The sequence below is a fragment of the Felis catus genome, chromosome F1 (assembly GCF_018350175.1).
Source record: "Felis catus isolate Fca126 chromosome F1, F.catus_Fca126_mat1.0, whole genome shotgun sequence".
In the NCBI taxonomy this organism is placed as follows: Eukaryota; Metazoa; Chordata; class Mammalia; order Carnivora; family Felidae; genus Felis; species Felis catus.
The window spans coordinates 53,082,440-53,104,362 of NC_058384.1; the positions used below are offsets into that span (position 1 = coordinate 53,082,440).

Below are 21,923 nucleotides of genomic sequence, written 5' to 3' on the forward strand. Positions count from 1 at the left end.
GGTTCAAGCCCCACATCAGGCTTTGTGCTGACAGCTCAGAGCCTGGAGCCTGCTTCAGATTCTGCGTCTCCCTTTCTGCCTCTCCCCTGCTTGCACTCTGTCTCTCTCTGTCTCTTAAAAATAAATGTTAAAAAATTTTGTTTTTTAAAAAGAAGTCCCAACCCTGGCCAAATCCACCTTTCTACCTGAATAGCTAAATATGACTTGGAAACAGAAATGCATGCATACAAAGCAATACTTCGTCTCCATTCATGACCTCTACTCTCAGGTGGGCCTTTAAAAGCTACCCAGAAATGCTCATGCGTTATCCTTGTCACTTTGCCACTCTCCTAAATGACTATTTCACACTGTTTTCCTTTTCTTTAGACTTCCAGCACTTTCTGCCATTCTCATTGAGAGAGAATATCAAGTCATATCTGTGTATCTGTGCTCGTATACGCTGTTGTCCCATGTGTTATCGTGACTAAGTTGTCCCTGCTTTAATCTAAGGCCAACTGCGTGCATTTTGTTGTATAACTAGATCCTGTTTGCTTTCACTTACAAGGAGCAAGGACATTGCTCCAAGTAGCCGTTTGCTCTGTCTCCTGCGTCGTAAGGACTGCTCACCTCCTGCTCTTGGACCCTTTCCGCCAGCACACAGCCATGCTGTAATTCTGTGGTGAGAATAACAACAAAAACTACCCTACATTCTCTTCCAGGTTTTGCTCCATTTTTCTGCTTTCCTAAAGCAGAAGATAGGAGTTACCTGAACTTGTTTCAACGTCCTCCTCTGTTCTTTCCTGAAGTTGCTCTAATCATTCTTTTGCCCCCACTGCTTCATAAAACTACTCTTGTTAGTATGACCTGTGGTTTGTACTCTGCTAAGTCCTGTGATCAATTCCGAGTCTCCTCTTATGAAAACTTTAGAGCTGTCATTTGATACCATGATTCCTTTCCTTTGGAGGACTTTTCCTCTTTTGGCTTCCAGGATACTTTACAATCCTGATTTTTATCCAACCTCCTTGTGTCTTATCGGTTCCTTTTTGATAGTTCCTTCTCATTTGACTGATTTCAAATTGTTGGAGGGCCCCAGAGCTCATCTTTCCTCTGTATTTATTCTGTTAGTGATCTCATACACTCTAATGATGCTGTGTGCTGATGATTCACATGTTTATGTGTCTATTGTTGGCCCCTCCTCTGAACTTCAGAATTGTGTTTGTGTGAGGGGTCCCAAAGACCACTTCCAGTTTCAGTGGTTTGCACTCACAGGATTCAGCAAGAGCTACTTAGGGTTATGATTTATTACAATGAAAACATACAAAGCAAAATCAGTAAAAAGACGCATGGGATGAAGTCTAGTGGAAATCAAGTATAAGGTTTCAAGAATTCTCTTCCAGTGGTGTCCCAAAGGACATGCTTAATTTCTCCAGCAATGGATTGTAACAATACCTGTGGAATGACTGCCAGAGAAGCTCATTAGACATTTCGTGCCCAGGATTTTTCCTGGAGGCTAGTCACAGAGGCAGCCTCTGCGTGGCACATACTAGGGGTCCAGAGTTCCCAAAGGAAAGCAGGTGTTCACCATTAACCCCATTGTTTACACAGTTTAGGTTGTCTGTCACCATGGATTACATTTCCCTTGTCTAGTTTCATGAGTGGAATTACTTAGTATATATTCTTTTGTGTCTGGCTTCTTTCATTTAGCATAATGTTTCTGAGATTCATCTATATTGTTGTATGTATCAGTGGCCCGTTCCTTTTTATTGCTGAGTAGTAGTCCATTGAATGAGTATCTTAGAATTTGTTTATCCATTTATCTGTTGATGGACATTTGGTTTATTTCCAGTTCAGAGGTGTTATAAATTCAAGAAGTCGTCTTTCTCTGGGCATGTTTTCTTTTCTTTCTTCTCTTGTTTTGTTTTGTTTTGTTTTGTTTTGTGAATATGTTTTCTCAAGGTAAATCAAGGTAAATAACCTAGCAGTGGAATTTCTGGGTCATATAAAAAGTGTATGCTTAATGTTATAAGACACTTACAAACTGGTTTCCAGAGCAGTTGTATTATTTTACATTTCTGCTAGCAGCGTATGAGAGGAGTATATACAGTGATTTTAATGGTGGTTTTAATTGCATTTCGCTGTGGATTAATGATACTGAGTATCTCTTTCATGTGCTTTGTTGGCCATTTATATTATTTCTTTTGGGATGTGTCTTTAAATCATTTTCTCAGGGCACCCGGGTGGCTTGGTTGAGCATTCGATTCGGTTCACGTCAAGATCCCAGGGTTGTGGGATCCAGCCCCTCGTTGTTAGGCTCTGCGCTAAGTGTAGAATATGCTTGGTGTTCTCTCTCCTCCCTCTGCCCCTCTTCCCCGCTTGTGCATGCACTCTCTGTCTCTCTCTCAAAAAATAAAATTAAATTAAAAAAAAATAATTGTTTGGGGCATCTGGGTGGCTCAGTCGGTTAAGCGGCTGACTTTGGCTCAGGTCATGATCTCACAGTTTCGTGAGTTCGAGCCCTGTGTCGCTTCTGTGCTGACAGCTCAGAGCCTGCTTGAGATTCTCCCTCTTTCTCTGCCCCTTGCCTGCTCATGCTCTCTGTCTCTCTCAAAATAAACAAACTAAAAAAAAAAAAAAAAAAAAAAAAAAAAAAATCGTTCTCTTTTTATGAGGTTGTCATTCTATTATTGATTTGTGATAGTTCTTTATATATTCCGGATTAGAGGTTTGCAGCCAGGAATATTATCACCTAGGAGGCATGTGGAAATGTCTGGAGACATTTTTGATTGACACAGCTAAGGGAGTTCTTTGTGTGTATCCCTCTCTCTTCCTCCTTCCCTCCCTCCCTCCCTCCCTCCCTCCCTCCCTCCCTTCCCCTCTCCATTATCTCTTTCTCCTCTCCTCTTGTCTTCTTTTTGGAACTCAGCTTTGTATTAGACTACTTCATATTGGTCTAGAGATCACTGAAGCACTGTTGGTTTGTTTCATTTTTCTCCCCATTTTTAAAACAATTTAGATCAGTTTTTTTTATGCCTTTAATATTATTTACCCATTTTCTTCAGTTAAGCCCATCTAGTAAGTTTTTTATTTGCGATATTGGACTTTTAAGCTGCAAAATGATCTCTTTTGATTCCATTTTAGTTTGTTTTTCTGCTGAGATTTCTTAACCTTTTTACTTATGATGTTCTACTTTTTATTAAATCCAGCATATTCATTATAGGTGTTTCGTTATTTTTTGACTTTAATTCCAGTATCTGGATCATCTCATATTTTTATTTCAGGCCCTATTCTACTTTGCACGTCTAGGAAGTTTTGACTGTATGCAGGGCATGTGCATGATACATCATATAGGGGATATGATTATGTTCTCTCTTAGAAGATGTGAGGTTAGTCCTGGTAGACAGTTAAATTACTGGAGGATCTTCTTGATCCTGCTGGGCTTGTTTTTGTGCTTTGTTAAGGGTAGTTAGCCTCGCTCTGCTTGATTTTTTTATTTAAAGGCTTGGCTCCTATTCAGGGAAGTGGTCCTTATTCCTAAAGTGTTGCCTTTTCTGGAGTCTTTACGGAAGGAATGTCTGAGGTGTTCATCCAGGGTTCTCCACTCTTCCTGAGCTGGAGCGACCCATGTAACCTCTGTCACCTGTACTGTGCACTCAGGCCTGTAGCAGCCTTTCTCTTCTGTTTTTGGGGGATTTTTCCTCTGCCCAGGTGCAGTCCGGCCTCTGCCAACGGGTAGGAAACCCGTGTGCAAACCTTCTGTGCCGCCGGCTCACTCACCCTGGCGTGCCTTTTTCTTACCACTTTTGCTCTCAGGTTCTAGCCACCTCATCAGCTGTGCGCTCTACCTCAGTCTCTTCAGTTCAGGGAGAAGCCGTCACTCTGCCCATGAGTTTGACCTCCCTGTGGTAGGGCCAGTAAAGCGCCCTGAACGCCGAAAGCCGGGTGAATGCGGGGCTCCTGGCTATTTCCCACCTTTGCGTCTTCAGCTACCCGTTGTCCGGTGCCTGAACACAGCTGCCTTGTGTGTTGTGGCCCGTTGTCACTTCACGGTGAGGAAAAATCTGATGCCGTGTGTATGCCATCATGGCTGGCAGTGGGAGTCCTCCCTAACAACTGTAGGGAAAAAGTTTTAACGTTACAACTTTGAAATTATGATACGCTGGTAATTAATTGTACGGAGAGAAAGTTAAGTTGTGTTTTCTCTCCCCTCCCCCACTCCTTTTTCCAAACAGGCGCTTGTAACACGGCAGTGAGTGGAGATTTCAGGCCTTCCTTTGCTTTCAGAGGCCAGTGTGGTAGGGAGCTGTGCTGGGAGACGGTACGTGGTAATTTGTTCATGTCCAGTGAAAGAAACCACTTATTATTACAGATGTTCTTCAAACTTGACAACACCATCCAAAGAAAATTGTTTGGCTGGTTTGTCTGGGATAGAGCTCTTCTAGAGGTCGGGCTCCTTTTCATCTTAACTTGTATAAGGCGGTGCTGCTGGATTGCTGCTATAAGCAGTATTTTGCTGAAAGGGTCCCCGAAGACAGGAACTTGTCATTACTTGTAGCGTGTCTTCCCTGTGGATAGTAGCCGAGATTGTTGAGCCTAAGCAGGAGTGACACTTTGAGTTTCTTGAGATCATTCAGAATGTCTTCCTTGATTTCCCTTGATTTCATCCTTCTCTAGAGTAATCGATGTTAGTTGGTTTTCTAGTTTTTATTTCCACCTTTAATGCGGCCCATAGTACTGAATATGGTTGGTTTCACATGTTCTGAACAACTGTTTTGCATCAAAATTAAAGGACTTCCTAAAATTGTGTTTGAGGTGATGATTTTCTGCTCTGGAGTGGCAGGTTTTTGGGTATGTGTGTTGTATTTTATTTTGCTGGGTTTTTGTTTTTTGTTTTTTGTTTTTTTTTTGGTTGACAGGTTTGGTTGAGGTGGTGTATTCATGTATATATGTATTTGTACATATAGATTATATATATGTATATGTATACATATATATATATATATATATATATATATATATACATACACATATATATGACATTCTTAGCAATACTTACCACTTTTTTTTCTTTTTGTCCAGTGTAAATCATTTTTCCTCCTAGGTGCCTGGCTTTTTCAAAATTAGTTGAGAAATTTTTTTTGAAGATTTATTTTTGGACTGCCTGGCTGGTTCAGTCAGTGGAGCGTGCAACTCCTGATCTTGGGGTTTTGGGTTTGAGCTCTTCGTTGGGTGGAGAGATTACTTAAAAATATTTTTACATTTTTATGAAAAATAAAGAGGTTGCATGCTCCACCAACTGAGCCAGCCAGGTGCTCCTGGTTAAGAATTTTCAAGGCGTTTATTGCTGCTGGTCTTGTCTTGTATGTAGTTCACAGTTCTGAACAGAAAGGGAAATACTGTGCACTGGTGTAAGAGTCAAGAGAAATCAGTTACCTTTTCTGGATTATGCTTTCAGTACACGCTGCAATTGCAGTTAATTGGTTTGTTTCTTCCCATGAGTTCTTCAGAGCCTTATGTATCATGTTTTTCTATTATATATTGTCCAGAAACGACTGTAAAGAGCCATAATGCCATACCAAAGTGGGCCTAGAATTCTAGAATTCTTTTAGCTATTCTTGGGTCTTCTGCTATTGATGTGGGATATTTGCTCCTTACAGCCTCCCTTCCTACATCCCCTCTTTCCCTTTTCTCTGATTCTCTGGGCTTGCCCATCCCCCCCGCCCCACCACCATTTGGTGAACTATTTACCTTTAAAAAAACTCAGATGGCTTCTTTTCTAAAAAATATCTTCAAACCTCTTAACACCCCGCCCCCCCCCCCCCCCCCCCAGTATTCCTCTGGACGTTACTTGATCCTGTGTATCCACATCTTTTAGTTATTGTTGTGTTATGGTATAATTGGTTGTTTGCATTTTTTCTTTTAAACCCTTAAGTACCCAGTAATATCCTGTCTGTTCATGTGTTTCATCCTATGGCCTGATACGATGCCTGTTGAATGAATTAAATGGAGATCTGCAGTGCTGAGAGACAAGGAGTTTAAAATAATTTGAGTAAAGGCTTGAATGTTTTTAGTAAGATTTCTTGCTGCCTTTTTTTGTGTGCGCGCGCGTGTGTGTGTGTGCGCGTGCGCGCATGTGTGTATCCAGATTTCTGGACATGTTCTTAGATAGTTAAGGCTGCCAAGTCTCTGTCTTGAGATCAGTGGTTCCCAAATACCCAGTCATTAGCAAGCTGTAGCTAAATCTCATATAGGTTTTATAAAGGTATAGTGGGTTTTCTGATTTAGCGAGTCTGGGATGAATCTTAGGATTCTTTTTATTTTGTTCACTTAAAAAAATTTTTTTTTAATTAGTTTTCTTTATTTTTGAGAGGCAGAGAGAGACAGAGCACGTGTGGGGGAGGGGCAGAGAGAGAGAGAGACACAGAATCCCAAGCAGGCTCAAGGCTCTGAGCTGTCAGCACAGAGCCTGATGCGGGGCCCGAACTCAAGAACCTTGAGATCATGACCTGAGCCGAAGTCGAATGCTCAACTGACTGAGTCACCCAGGTGCCTTGTCATTTTGTTCGCTTTAAATTTACCTGGTTATTTTGATGGTCAACCAAGTGTGGGAACCACAGCTTTAGATAATCCGGTGTTTTAGGGTAAGGTTACTTAGGGCAGCTGCTTATGAGCTTACCAAGTTTCTTGTTTTTGATCCCTAAAGGGTCTAGCATATAACTTATGGAAATGAGAACACATTTAGTCACCTTGAAGATGTTTCTGATCTGGGTTTTGATGAATTCTAAAGATAGTGACTATTTAACTCTTTATTTTTTATTATCATTTAAGGAGTGTTCAGCCTTGGTGTTCCTGTAGATGCTCTCTTCTTTATCGGTAACCAGTTGGTGGCTACGAGTCATACAGGGAAAGTGGGAGTATGGAATGCCGTCACTCAGCACTGGCAGGTTAGTTTTAACTAAAGCACATTACAGAAAATGTTTCTGAAACTCATGCTGATTATGCATTTGCTTCATTTTTGTGGAATTCATAGCATAATGATTAGATATTCGTGTATATTGCAGAATGGTCACAGTAAGCCTAGTTTAACATCTTTCACCAAATGCAGTTACAGAATTTCTTTCTTGTTTGAAGAATTTTAAAAGATAAACTCTTAGCAACTTTCAGATGTGCGATGTAGTATAAACTATAGCTGCTATGCTGTACATTACATTCCCTTGACTTATTTTATAACTGGAAGTTTGTATCTTTGTATTTTTGTTTAAGTAGGCTCTACGCCCAATGTGGGGCTTGAACTCACAACCCTGAGATCAAGAGTTGCATGCTCTAAGGACTGAGCTGGCCAGGCCCTTACTTTTTTTTTTTAAATCTTTAAAAAAAAAGTTATTGTGTGTGTGTGTGTGTGTGTGTGTGTGTGTGTGTTTATATATTTTAGATTTTTTAAAAGTTTATTTTGAGAGAGAATGAGAGAGCGTGAGTGGGGAGGGACAGAGAGAGAGAAGAGAGAGAGGGGGAGGGAGGGAGAGAGAGAGAGAGAGAGAGAGAGAGAGAGAATCCTAAGCAAGCTCCGCATTATCAGTGCAGAGCTGGACAAGGGGCTGGAACTGAACCAGGGTTTAGAACTGAACTGTGAGATCATGACCTGAGTGGAAATCAAGAGTTGGAAACTTAACCAACTGAGCCACCCAGGTGCCCCTTACCTTTTATCTTTTGGTTTTGTTTTGTTTGTTTGTTTGTTTCTAGGTTCCACATAAGTGAAATCATAGGAATTTGTCTTTCTTGGTCTGATTTTTTTCATTTAACATAATGCCCTCAAGGTCCATCCACATTATTGTAAATGACAATGTTTTCTTTCTTTCTTTCTTTCTTTCTTTCTTTCTTTCTTTCTTTCTTTCTTTCTTTCTTTCATGGTTGAGTAATATTCCAATGTATATTTACAGTACATGTTCTTTATCTCTCCATCCATGGATGGACACTTACGCTGTTTCCATATGTTGGCTATTTTAAATAATGCTGTAGGGAATATGGTGGTACCTATATCTTTTTGAGTTAGTGTTTTTGTTTACTTCAGATATCTACCCTGCAGTGGAATTGCTGGATCCTATGATAGTTCTATTTTTAATTTTTTGAGAAACCTTCCTACTATTTTCCATAGTGGCTGTAACAATTTACCTTCCGACCAACAGTGCACAAGAGATCCCTTTTCTCCACATCCTTGCCAACACTTGTTACTTCTTGTTTTTTGATAGTAGCTATTCTAACAGGTGTGAGGTGATAACTCATTGTGGTTCTGATTTGCATTTCCCTGACGATGAGTGATACTGAGCATGCTTTCATGCACCTGTTGGCCATCTGTATGTCTTTGGAGAACTGCCTATTCAAATCCTCTACCCATTTTTTTTGTTTTTATTTTTGATTACATAAAATATTACGTATATTTATAGTGACATTTACTTCTAGATACAGATTTGATTATGTTTTGAAGAATGTTTAGTTACTTGGGAAAATGAGTGAGTATTTAAACTGTGGTTTGGTATTTCATATTTTTGAAATGTTTTAACTTAACATGCTTTGGGAATAGTAGTCCAGGCAAACTTCATTTCCTGAGTAAAGCTCAGAACTTTGTGAAAATACGTAGCCTGTTCAGAGAAGATAGCAAGCTAAATGACCTCAAGTACTTGAGAGGAACAAGAGGATAAGACTATAAAAGAGTTAATGCTTGATTCTGAAGGAGAGAAGGAAAATTAAAGGACTTAAGTAGAGAGTAACATGATTAGATCCCTGTTTTAGGAAGGTAGCAGCATTAACTACTATGAAAGCAGGGCTGGAGATCAGGGGTAATCCAGCAAAGAAGCAGACAGATTTGACGAAAGGCAGTGATGGTAGAGATGGCAAAGATGAGCCTATTTGAAAAACATTTCATAAGCCTTCCTAAACGTACAGGATTGGTGTCTGGTTTGGGTGTGGAAAATTAAAGGAGAGGGAGATGTATTTCCAGTTTTGGATTGCTAGTTTTGACAGTCGGGTGGATAGTAGTAAGTTGACAGGGAACATGTTTACTCTGAGATTCCTGTAGGCATCAAAATGAATGTGTGCAGTACACATTTGGGAGCATTCCTTTGGAATTTAGGAAGGAAGAAAGGGCTAGAAAGTAGTATTTAGAAACCACAATGCTTCTATGACAACTGAAAAAGAACTGATTTAAGGTTTTCTGTTGAGAGGATGTACATAGGAAGAAAAAGAAGTCTGAGAAACATTAGCATTTAAGGGAACAAGATAAGGAAACCAAGAGCCACAGGAACATACATGATTGAGAAATAACATTAGTCTAGGATATGATTTGTAAATATAAGTTAATTAGGTTTTGTTTGGGGCAAGCCAGATTGTGGGAACTGAAGAATCAAAAGACCAGGGATTGGACACAGCAAACTCGGAGTTAGCTTTCAAGAAGTTTGGTGGTGAAGGAAAGCAAGGAGACAAAGTGATAGCGTGAGAATCAAGGCTGGGTGGTAGAAAAGATGTTCATTGTTTTGTTTTTTTTTCTCTAAGATGAGAGAAGCTTGAGCATGGTTGTAGTCAGAGGGAAGTTGTCTGAGAAAGCACATGGAGGGTGAAAGAATGGAGATGATCTCTCATCCCATCGAAGTCAGGAATGTATGAGATGTAAAACAGCTTAGAGACTTTCACCCAACAGAAACTAGAGATGCCTCCTTCTCTGATGAAAGAGTAAGGAAGGAGGATTGAAGAACATAAATTCAGTGGAAGACAAAGGCACTGGAAGTATGTATCGAGGATTGCAGAGATTGTAATTTGTACATTTGTAGTGGACCTGGGTGATAGAACTATGTGAGTGTCTCCATTAGTGCTCAGTACTGGGAATAAATAGGAGCAAGAGGAAAGAAACCAGCATTAGCCTGATCCAGGATTGGAGAGTTAATAAAGTGGATATGACACACCAAGGGATGAGAAAACATAAAGATGGCAAAGTAGTTGAATTCATGAGATCAAGAAGTAAGGAAGTGCCAGGTGGACGGAGAAGGAAGCAGGGATGTCAAGGGACTCGAGGGATGTTAAAGCCGACTGATGATTAGTAAGGAGTGAGAATTGTTGGGAAGACAGGAAGTGATACCTCTGTAAAGAGGAATGTGAATTTTTAATGATTAATGGAAGGTCTGCTTTCAGATAGGTTATTTGACAAATTATGTCAAATCTGAGCTTTTAGTGGGTAGGGGAAGCTATACTAGCTGTGCCATAAATTTGGGTTCCTAAAGGAACATACTTCTTTATTCTTTTTTTAAACCAATGTTTCTAAAACTACATATAAAAGTGTTCATATCTTTGGGATCCTGAAAACTCTGCCGGCTTCCTCAAAGTGCCCTTTATTCTAAAGCTTTTATTCCCATGTAAAACCTGATGATTCTCGTTTGGTGTACGCATGAATTGAAAACCGTATCCGACAAAGCAGGTTTGTTTCTACATTTCAGGAAGACCTTGGGAAAGTTGAGCATTCAGCATACAAGCCTTGTAAACCAACTAGGTGAACTTCACTGTAGTGTAGAGGTGGCATGTAATGAAGTCTCAGCGTCTGTGGTGCAGATGTCCCTGGGCAGTTACCGGACCCCAGGCTGACCCGAGTGCTGTGATGCTGGTTGAGTAGGTTCTCATTTGGCCTTTAGCAACAGTTCTGCCCTCGAATAACACACAAAGTATGTGGGACAGCTGTTGTATATTCAAGGTTGATTTGAAGTATTTGAATCAGGTGAGTGAGAGAGAGAGCGAGAGAGAGAGAGAGAGAGCGTGTGTGTGTGTGCGTGCGTGCGCGCGCATGTGTAAGTTCTAAAAGCTGTTGTGAAATTTTCGTTGGTGTAGCAGTTCTTATAACAGCCGCAATAAGATTTTAAGGAAAATTTCCTAAAAGCATTGTATCTGATTTGGGTAAGAAAAAAGAAAAATTTTTTTTTGTTTTAGTGCCTCAATGAAAGAGGCATTAAAGAAACACCCTTTGATAAGAAGGATATTCATACTTTGAAGGGGAAGCACTGGAACGAAATACACATCAGCAAAGAAATTGATAGGCTGGTAAATCTAAATAAGTGATTATTTAATAAGTAATGGATGAGGGTAAAAACATAGTGTTAAAAATGATGATTATCTAGGTAGAGATTGTGGTTGAAAGATTCTAGGGCCTTTGTAGTGCTTGGGAACACAGATTGATTTTTTTTTTATACTGATTATTTTCAAATTGTATATCATTTAATTTTGTACATAGAGATAATCATGTGCTACCTTAGAAGAGAAAATCCACTTCCATTGTAGATCTGTGACCATCATGTCTGAACCAAATACATTAATCAGTACGATTTCTCAGGTTCTTGATGTGAAGTTGTTAGGATAAAGAAGAAGAGGCCCCAGAATGACTGTCTCTCACTTATGGTAGGAGAGAAGAACTCAGTCCTAACTCCTCTATAATTTATCATCCTCTGCTTTCTCTGTTCTTCTTGTACTGAGGGGTAGACATGAAGGAAAAGCAGGATTTAGGTCAAGGGTTGCAGAAAAAGAGGTTGTAGAAGGTTCTGGTCTTAGAGCCTATCTTCCCAGAGAACCAATGGTAGAAATGTTTGCCTTGGATGTGTGTTGGGACGCTCCAGGCTGCAGCCACTCTTTCATTGATAAGGGATCTAAAAGGAGAGGAATCTCATGCCCTTATCTGTCCCCATCCCCCTACTGTCAAGATTCTGGAGTAGGAGTTGAAGTTCTTTCTAGAGTATTGGAACTAAAAAAAATGAACTTGGCATGAGAAAACTGGTCATTGGCATTAAAGCAGCCTTCCCTCCATTCTTCAGACACCTTTACTCATATCACTGAAAGGCTCTCAGGGTTTACCTGCTACAAAACTCATTGGCTCTGATGAAACGGAAACCCTGACCTGAGGTTAGTGCAGGGGTAGGGGTGGGGGGATGGTAATTGAGTCTTTGAGATATTTCCGTGTACGACACCAGAAGGTTCACACAGGAATTAGGGTCATGTGCATGCAGCTTTAGAGGAATCATTGCTTCCAACTTTTAGCATTTGGTTAAATTTGTTCCTTTTATTTAGAAGGGACCCATATTGTACACTTTTATACTTGCTGTTCTGTTTGACATCGCCCTTCCTCTACCTAACTCATATTTGACTTTTTCGATTTTCATGCTTCACTCCCTTTCTGAACTTTTCCCTGATCTTTGCCCTTTTAAACCCCTCCCTGGGATTGAGATGAGAGTCCTCCCTGCTCTCTGGTGTAGCACACTCTATTTTAGGGCCTCTCACACTGTGATTTTCTTTTTTTCCTTTCTTGCCCTCAAGTTTACAAGCTCTTACAGAGCAAGTGATGTCTCACATCCCTTATCCAGCCCAGTTACTCTTTCTCTCGGGTAATACCTGATACATGAGAAATAGTTCATTTAAATGTCATCTGTGAAGTTTCATGTGACTCTCACCTGGCTATGCATAGGGAAGATTTATTTTGATCTTATTGCCACTGCTCTAAAAAACATTTTTTGTTTGTTGCTTTGTTTTCTAGTAAAATTGTGCCCTTTGCTTTTCTTGTAGCACAAATACAGGCAGTTATTAATTTTTAACTAGACTGATTTGCTCGGGAAGCTGACTTTTTTATTCTAGTACTTGAAAACACAAAAACTTAAAGGAATTTTTTTTGTCCTGCCATTTCCTAGGAAACAGGGGTCTACAGCAGAATGAAGATAGAGATTACCATTTTGTCAAAGACATGGTGATAAATTATCAAGGGAGCAAGTGCTATTTGGCGATCAGTCTGTTTTCTAGTTCTGTCCCTTACTACATGAATTTAGGCAGGCCATTTAATCTCTTCTATAGAAGAGAGAAGGAGGAAGAAGGAACCTGGTCAGAATGTGCCTTCAACTTTAATGCGTGCTGTGAGCTCACAACCACTTGCAGAGAAAAGAGATAATCCATGGGAATTCTGATAGGACGGTGCTGCCTTTGGAAATACATTTTTTTTTTTAAAAAGCTTTAAAAGGACCTGTATTGACAGCTCTTCACAGTTCCCTGTGGGAACTAAAGAAAGTAATTTTCTAAGCCCTATTTAAATTAGATATTAGTGGTTTGGTTTTTTTAATTTCATTGAGTAATCTCCACACCCAGTGTGGGGCTCAAACTCACAACACCCACATTAAGAGTCGCCCACGCTACTGATATAGCGAGCCAAGCGCCCCTAGTGAGTTTTGTTGTCGTTGCTATTGTTAAAAGTGTCAAATTTTTAAGGAAATTGAGCAGTAAATACAAATTATTAATATTTAACATCTAATAATCTTCCTACACCAGGTTCAAGATGTTGTCCCTATAACCAGTTACGACACTGCTGGCTCATTCCTTCTGTTGGGATGTAACAATGGATCAATATATTACATCGGTAAGCTTATGGGCATTTAACCCTGGTCCTGTTTTATATCGGTTTTTAAAAATAAAATATTGCCTTCTGTAGTTTTAAGTAGATGCACTATTTTAATATTATTTAAAATTTTTGGGTTTTTTTAGATATGCAGAAGTTTCCTTTGAGAATGAAAGATAATGATCTTCTTGTAACCGAGCTTTATCACGATCCTTCAAATGATGCCATTACTGCGCTGAGTGTTTACCTCACACCCAAAACAAGTTAGTACATGGCAGCGTTCTGATAAATTCTTGACCGTTTCTGAGAATTTATGTTTATTTATTGGTTTATTATGCTAAAACGAATCCAGTCCTTTCTCTTTGAGAACTGCAGTTCTAAGAGTATCATCTCTATTAGTTTACAGTTCATATTTGTTATGTATTAAAGTTAAACGTGACGATTAAGCAAGCATAAGTTGAGATGGGAAGTTAGAACTTTTCTTCTTCTGAATTATATTTAAGTCATATCATAATAGTATTGACTAAAATTATTAAAAAAAAAACAATTTGCACATTGACCTTCCTATTTACCCTAGCTTATTTTGTTTTGAAATTAGAAGCTTTTGTTTTTTTCAGTTGAAAGCAAGAAGGCTCTTAGACTGTTAATCTCTTGTGGTTATTGTCTTGTTCCCTTGGGAAATTTTTAAGTTATGGGAAAAGACATTTTATTTGGAGGTTTAGTATCTGTAGCTTTCATTATCTTTCAAAGGCCATTGCAATGAAATTAAATCTGTAAATTAAGGATTTTTATTATATTTTTTTATATTTTTATATTCTAGATTGAAAGATAAACATAAATGGAAAGTTGAAAATTTAAATGAAAAGAATTCTAGGAAATATTAACATGTGTCCAGTAATGTTAATAAATTTGAATGTTATTTGTGTTAAATCATCATTTTATTGACTTCATTGAAAGAAATCATTATCTTTAATGTGAAATAAATAGTCTAATTTATGCAGATGATTTTATTTAAAATTATAGTAGGATTTCAACTGTTATGCTAAATGGGTCAGCAAACTGCCCTTTTTATCGATGGTCTTACATATTGCATTGGCTGCTTTGGGCAACAGTTGACAGAGTTGTATGATTATGACAGACTGTATGGCATGCATAGTTTAAAATATTTGCCATCTAGCCTTTCACAGAAAGTTTGCTCACCTCTGCTCTAGAATGAGATGTACATTTTTTAAATCTAATTAAAAAGGGAGGAGAAAACTTCTTTTGCAATGGCAGGGGGAGAATGGAGTCACTTTTTAGGTTATGAGAAGTGTTTCCTATGGTATGTTCTTTCTCTTTTGATTCAGATGTTTTTGGGTGAATCAGGAAGGATAACTACTAAAGCCAAGAAGTTCTCTGTGAACCTTTTTAAGTACATAGTTCACTGAATTCCATTCTGTCTTTAAATATGTGGTATAGTTTGGGCACTTTTTTTTTCTTCCTTTTTAATGCTTATTTATATATTTTAGAGAGAGAGAGAGAGAGAGAGAGAGAGAACGCGCACATTGGGGAGGGGCAGAGAGAGAGAGAGAGATGGATAGAGAGACTCCCAAGCAGCCTCTGTCAGTACAGAGCCCGATGTTGAGCTCAAACTCATGAACCATGAGATCATGACCTGAGCTGAAATGAAGAGTCAGATGCTTAAGTGACTGAGCCACCCAGGTGCCCCTGGACACATTCATTCATTCATTCATTCACTCATTCATTCATTTAAAAAAGCCACAGATGAACTTCACATGATGAGCTGTACGTGATTAGAAGAGACACCGTAGTAAGTAAGTATGATGTAAGCAATATAATGGGTGTATTTGTTTCAGAGCTAAGTATTTTGAATTTGTTAAATAGTATATACTTGATTATTCAAGAAAGATTCAATAATATAGCAAAAGTAAAAGTAGGAACGCCTGGGTGGCTCAGTCAGTTAAGCATCTGACTTCAGCTCAGGTCATGATCTCGCGGTCCATGGGTTTAGCCCCATGTTGGGCTCTGTGTTGACAGCTCAGAGCCTGGAGCTGCTTTAGATTCTGTGTTTCCCTCTCTCTGCCCCTCCCCTCCTCACACTCTTTCTGTCTCTTTCTCTCTCTCCCTCAAAAAATAAATTAAAAAAAAATTAAATAAGTCAGGCAGAGAAAGACAGATACTGTATGTTTTCACTCATAGGTGGATCCTGAGAAACTTAACAGAAGACCGGGGGGAGAAGTTACAGAGAGGGAAGGAGACAAACCATAAGAGACTCCTAAATACTGAGAGCAAACTGAGGGTTGATGGGGGATGGGGGAAAGGGGAAAGTGGGTGATGGGCATTGAGGAGGGCGCCTGTTGGGATGAGCACTGGGTGTTGTATGGAAACCAATTTGACAATAAATTATATAAAAAAATAAAAATAAGTAAATAAACTTAAAAAGTAATAAAAAAATTTAAAATAAGTAAAACATGGTCTTAGACTAGACTATGAATAGACTAGAAATAATATGGAATATTCCTTTAGGAATACTGTGTTGCGTCAGTGGTATTCTTAGCATGTCAGATTTACTAACTCTTTAAACATCTATTGAGGACTTGCTGTGTCTCAGGCACTCTGTAAGGATGACTGTGATTCAGTCTGTCTCAGTAACGAATAGAGGTAGATAGACTTGGAAATAGCGGATTGGTTTGTTACAGTTGCTGTGCTAGAGCATAACATATAGTCCAGGGGAGGGTTGAACAGATTTACCTGGGAGTGAGGGTTAGGAAATGACTTGTAAAGGAAATCATGATTCGAAGTTGGTCAGAGAGGTCTTAGGGTTTCTGGGCTCAGCTGGATCTGGGGACTCAGAAAAGCACTGCCTCTTTTATCCCTTTCTGTCATCATCTGATACGCCGCCTTTCCACTTCTGACCTCGTGCAGGTGTGTCTGGTAACTGGATTGAGATTGCTTACGGTACGAGCTCCGGAGCTGTGCGAGTGATTGTTCAGCACCCAGAGACGGTGGGCTCGGGCCCTCAGCTTTTTCAGACTTTCACAGTTCATCGAAGCCCTGTTACAAAAATCATGCTATCTGAGAAGCATCTTGTATCAGGTAAAGTGATTTTAGGTACTGGCGAGGAGTGTGCTTCATGTGCAGCCTTGCCTTGTGGGTAATTTCCCACACTCCTACAAATGGAAAGAATGTGTATATACACATGTATTTATATATGAATTTGGGGAAGAGTTAACCGTATCTTTTATTTATTTTCTATTCTAATATTTTGTTCTCATGGCACATTTTATTTTAAAATATTTATTATAATCCTGTTGAGATGGAATAGAGAAGTTTTCCAAGTATGAATTTTATGTAAATTTGGTTGTATTTTCTTAAGATTTAAAGCTAAAGTTGTAGATATATGTGTGTATTTGTTGATCATTTTCTAAAAATATTAAAAACTAGTAGAATGTATAAAGAGATTACTTGAAGAGAATTACATTTTTGTGAGTTGTTTCTTAGTCATAAAGTTTTTTTTAATGTAAACACTAATTAGATACTGTATTCAAAATGATGCAGATATGTGACACAGAGCATAGTGATCACAGTAAAATTCCATTGATGAGGTTCATTGTGTATGATGATTTCAAAAAGGCTTCATTTTAATGTAATTTTGAGTCAGGTGTGTCAGTAGAGCTTGCTCTCACATTAAATCTTTTGTAGATCAGTTCCTGCCTAACTTAAACTTTTTATAAGCATCATTTTCATCTATCAAGTTTGTTTATATGAAGACTACATAATATTAAAAGGTGATGCATCTTTCACTCATCTCCAGTCTGATTAAACACTAAATGGAGCTAAAGTACGTTGTCCATGAATGGATGGGTGGGTGGGTGGGTGTGTGGGTGGATGAGTATGTTTTTATTGATATGTTTTTATTGATATCTAATTATTTGAGTATAAAGTCTGATTGTTTTGAGTATAATTCTGCCTCCCTGAAATAATCAGTCTCCTCTTCAGGCTCTCATAAAGCAACTCACCTGCCTCACTGAAGAGTCTTTCTCATGCTTTTGCTCGTTCCTCCTCTTTTGCCCAATGACTACGTGTTGGATTGCCTCAGAGCTCTTTCCTAGATTCTCCATTCTTCCTTGTCTGTAGTTTTCCTGCAGATTTGAGTGTTATCATCTATATGCCAGTGACTCCTAGACTGTCCACTTGTGACCATTCGCACAGTTCCAAGTTTGTATGTCCAGTGCCTGTCTCTCTGGTCATGTGTTTCAGAGACACGTCAGAATTAACCTGGGTAAATGGCACTTTTGATTTTTCTCTCAGAGGCCATCTTAGTACACAACATCACCATCTGCTTATTTCGTCAAGCTGAAAACCCAAGAATCCCCTTTGATTCCTTCCTTTCTCTCACCCACACAAATGTGTAATCTGTCTGTAAGTCCTTCTGGCTTTGCTTCAACCTAGGTCACAAATCTGACCATTCGGTGTCCATTGCTGCCAACTTGGTAGCTCAGATCATTTCTCCCCTAGATCACAGAGCTGAGTTGTTTTGCCTGTTTTTGTCTCACCTTTTCTTAAAATGTTTATCTGTTTTGAAAGAGAGAGAGCATGTGTGTGGGTACATAGGGGAGGGGCGAAAAGGGAGGGAGAATGAGAATCCCAGCAGGCTCCATGCTGTCAGCACAAAGCCTGACGTGGGGCTCAGTCCCACTTACCATGAGATCATGACCTGAGCCAAAGTCAAGAGTCAGATGCCCAACCGACTGAGCCACCCGGGTGCCCGTCTGTCTTGCCTTTCTATGGTACATGTTCTTTATGGTACATAGCATCCAGAAAGATCTTCTAAAAATGTGAACCATGTCTGACTCGCAGTGGCTTCTTACGGTATCCTGCTGTATCCTACTGTATTATAAATAAACTAGTAGTGTTCTTCCTGTTACGGGTCTTCTTTTCAGGCCTCTTTTCCTCCCTATGCTTCATGTCACGTATTGCTCACAATACGCTAACCCTTTAAAGGCTTTCGATTTCTTAGAAATGCCGCAGAACTTTTGCACTCGTTTTTTTTAGTTGAAATGTTTTGCCCCTAGATATTTGTTTGGCAGCTGTCCTGTCATTCAGGTCCCATTTCCAGTACCTTCTCAGTGAGGCCACCCAGCCTAAACCTCTATCAGGTCACTTTCTCTGTCATCATCTCCTCTCGATTTGTTTTCTTTGTGGACTTTTCACTTGATCATTTCTTTGCCTGTTTATCATCTGTCCCCCTCTTCTAGAATGTAAGTTTTACAGCAGCAGAAGCTTGTTTATTCTGTTCTCAGCACTTAGCATACTTCTCGACACATACAAGATGCTGAATAAATGTTATGTAAAATGAGGTAATTTGATCCTGTGAGAAAATAAGACTGTTTTGCAAGGCTATTGTGATGACCACACTTAGTAGTAATTGCTGTTATTTTGATGGTGACGATGTTATTGCAGGATGAGACGCCAAAGAACTACATCGTAAAATCTGCATTTAACATCAAATATTTCATGTAGGTTTAAAATAAATTTGTCAAGAAAAATGTCCAGTTGAGCTACAAATGTAGAGTATTTTATGTATACTCCATTACATCATTCTGCCACCTGGTGGATATTGACATGAATGTAATGACATTCTTTTTCCTATAGTGTTAGTTTTCATGTCTTAAAATTGTAATGATTATTTTTAACAAAATAACTAAATTGCCTATTGAGTCAACTAAAAGTGTTTAAGATGTTTTCTTTTTTTTTTTTTTTAAGGTATTTTTCTGAATCCTAGTAACCTTATTAGTGAAATAGGAAATTATTTTCCATGAAGCTGATAAAGCAGCCTAGAACTAAATGTCTCCTTTTTCACCAGAAACTGACATCCTGAGATAGGAGAATTTTGTTAGATAATATAACACCTATATACTTTGAATTTTTATTACTATTTGTCAAAATTAAATTTCTAAAGTTTTGTTTAAAATATGCAGCTGTGGCATTTTACCCAGTGAGAAAGATGTATCTATAAGAAAGTTTCAATACTTTCCTAGTATTTACTGATGGGTTCATAGCTCATTGCTAATAATAGCACATTCTCTGAAAACTGAATAAGTTGTACTTTTCCATTAAAAAGTACACTTTTTTATTAAGGCATGCCACGAAAGTACTTTTTTTTTTTTTTTTTTTTGCATTAACAATATCAATTGCTGGTTTGTATTTTCTAAAGGAGTAGTTCCTCAGATCAAGAAACAATAGGTAGGGTACTTGGTAGGAAATACCTTAATATGTATCCACTTAATATTATTTACATTAAAAAAAAACCTAATTGGAGTATGTTTCTTAAATGAAACTATAAAATAGTTCTTAACTTTATCTTAATTTTCTTTAATATAACTATGAGTAGGTGATACAAGCTTTTTGACAAATGTAATTTGTGTCCATAAATTTTCAGTAACTCCTGATCTAGGTTGTTTATGTTTAAGTAACATAAGCAGAAGCAGTTTCTATGGTTGAAGAAAAATAGGCTGGGTAACTCATTTACTCTGTAGTTTAGTCACAGAACAGAATAATAGCATCTTTTATCTTGCATGCATTTTTTTTTAAACATTTCCTCCAATTATACTTTACATGCTACTTTTGTAAGGACCCATAGATTTACTTACATACCTTATGTTTGCCTCAAGATAAATTATATTCAGTTCTTTCATTTTTGTTGGCCAGGTACAGATTAAGTGTAATTTTAGGATAAAATACGTCATTTGCCACTCAAAACGTGCTATGATCTATTTAATATAGATCACAGTTTAAAAAGTTACACACAAAAACAGTGATATTGTTGGTGCTCTTTTTTTTTTAAATTTTTTTTAATGTTTTTATTTATTTTTGAGAGAGAGACACACACAGCATGAGCAGGGGAGGGGCAGAGAGAGAGGGAGACACAGAATCTGAAGAAGGCTCCAGGCTCTGAGCTGTCAGCCCAGAGCCCGACGCGGGGCTTGAACTCACGGACTGTGAGATCATGACCTGAGCTGAAGTCGGACGCTTAACCAACTGAGCCACCCAGGCGCCCCTGTTGGAGCTCTTATAATCTATATTTAACAACTTTTTTTATGTTCTCTTTCCTAGTGTGTGCAGATAATAATCATGTCCGGACATGGACAGTAACACGATTCAGAGGAATGATCTCTACTCAGCCAGGTTCTACTCCTTTAGCATCATTCAAGATACTGTCTCTGGAGGAGACAGAAAGTCATGGAAGCTATTCCTCTGGAAACGACATAGGTGGGCTGGATAATTTGGGGGCATTTTCAAATACTTTGTGGGCAATGCAAAAGTAGTATGCTAACTGTAAAGAGAAACCTAAAAATGAGTTTCAAATAGAACTTTTCACTTCAATTTTGAAACTCATTTAAAACAGAAATTTAGTGTGTTTTCTTATTTAGTTCTATAAATTCACCAACTGTAGCATATTTTTTGTTTAAAAAGTTGAGCAAATTTTCGTCTATTTATCATTTCCTTTTTTAAATAATATCTCCAAATGCTAACCACTTTTGTTTATGATTAAAAGCCATGATAGCTGTGCACATTTGAAACATGAAGGTTGTTTTCTTTTATTGCTAATAATCTGAAAATAATTTTTTTTTAATATTTATTTTTGAGAGTGCGAGAGAGAGATAGAGCGTGAGTGGGGGAGGGGAAGAGAGAGGGAGACACAGAATCTGAAAAGAAAGGCCCCAGGCTTTGAGCTGTCAGCACAGAGCCCAACGCGGGGCTTGAACTCAAGAACTGCAAATCATGACCTAGGCCAAAGTCAGATGCTTAACTGACTGAGCCACCCAGGTGCCCCTGAAAATAAAAGTTGAAGCTAGAGCAGGGCTGGTGGTGTTATGTGCTAATAGTTGTTTTGATGGCATTGCAGTGGCCATCGGGAAATAATAAGCATATCTCCATTGATATGCTCTGATTTCAGCACAAAAGTATATAAAGTTGATTTGACTTGTCCCTCTATATACCATATGACACGTGCGCATGTGGATACTCACACATACAAACATATGTGCAGTCTTCACAGAGACAGATCATTGTCTTTTTGGAAGATTCTGTACATTGTATCTTCACTGTATATAATAGTTCTATGGGACCTGTTCATTAACCCATGTGCCTTTCTGATCATTTTTTTTTTTTATATAAGCAGTAATTATAGCACTGATAGAAAGGAGTACATTAGAGTTGTTTTATTAGAATTGTTTTATGTGAAACATTTAAATGTATGTTCAGCCAGAATATGCTCTCACAGTAAAGATTTTAAAATAGTTATCTTTAAAAAATACAAGCTATTTATGAGAATTATAGTATGACTGTCTTAGTATTTTTAGAAAAAGAAACACTCAGCTTTGTTGATTTTAACAATTGCTCTGTGACCCAGTTTTCTCTGTGATCTAGGCACTGTAAGTTTAGTTTTATCTCAACAAATGTCTTGCTTGTTTTATTGAGATACAATTAATTGACAGTAACATTGTGCAGGTTTGAGTTGTAGCGTCCACAGAATTTTATT

The 21,923-nt window shown here is 38.4% G+C and overlaps 1 protein-coding gene across 4 annotated transcripts in view; it reads left to right on the forward strand.

Annotated features, from left to right (window-relative positions):
* KCTD3 (potassium channel tetramerization domain containing 3) overlaps positions 1–21,923 on the forward strand; it is a 53,690-nt gene that overhangs the window by 22,200 nt on the left and 9,567 nt on the right. For all 4 annotated transcript variants that reach the window (XM_023248104.2, XM_045048465.1, XM_045048467.1 and 1 more), the window contains 5 exons: positions 6,805–6,920; positions 13,312–13,399; positions 13,525–13,641; positions 16,304–16,474; positions 20,495–20,650. In XM_023248104.2, the coding sequence (XP_023103872.1) occupies positions 6,805–6,920; positions 13,312–13,399; positions 13,525–13,641; positions 16,304–16,474; positions 20,495–20,650 (648 nt within the window). The remainder of the gene's footprint in view (positions 1–6,804; positions 6,921–13,311; positions 13,400–13,524; positions 13,642–16,303; positions 16,475–20,494; positions 20,651–21,923) is intronic.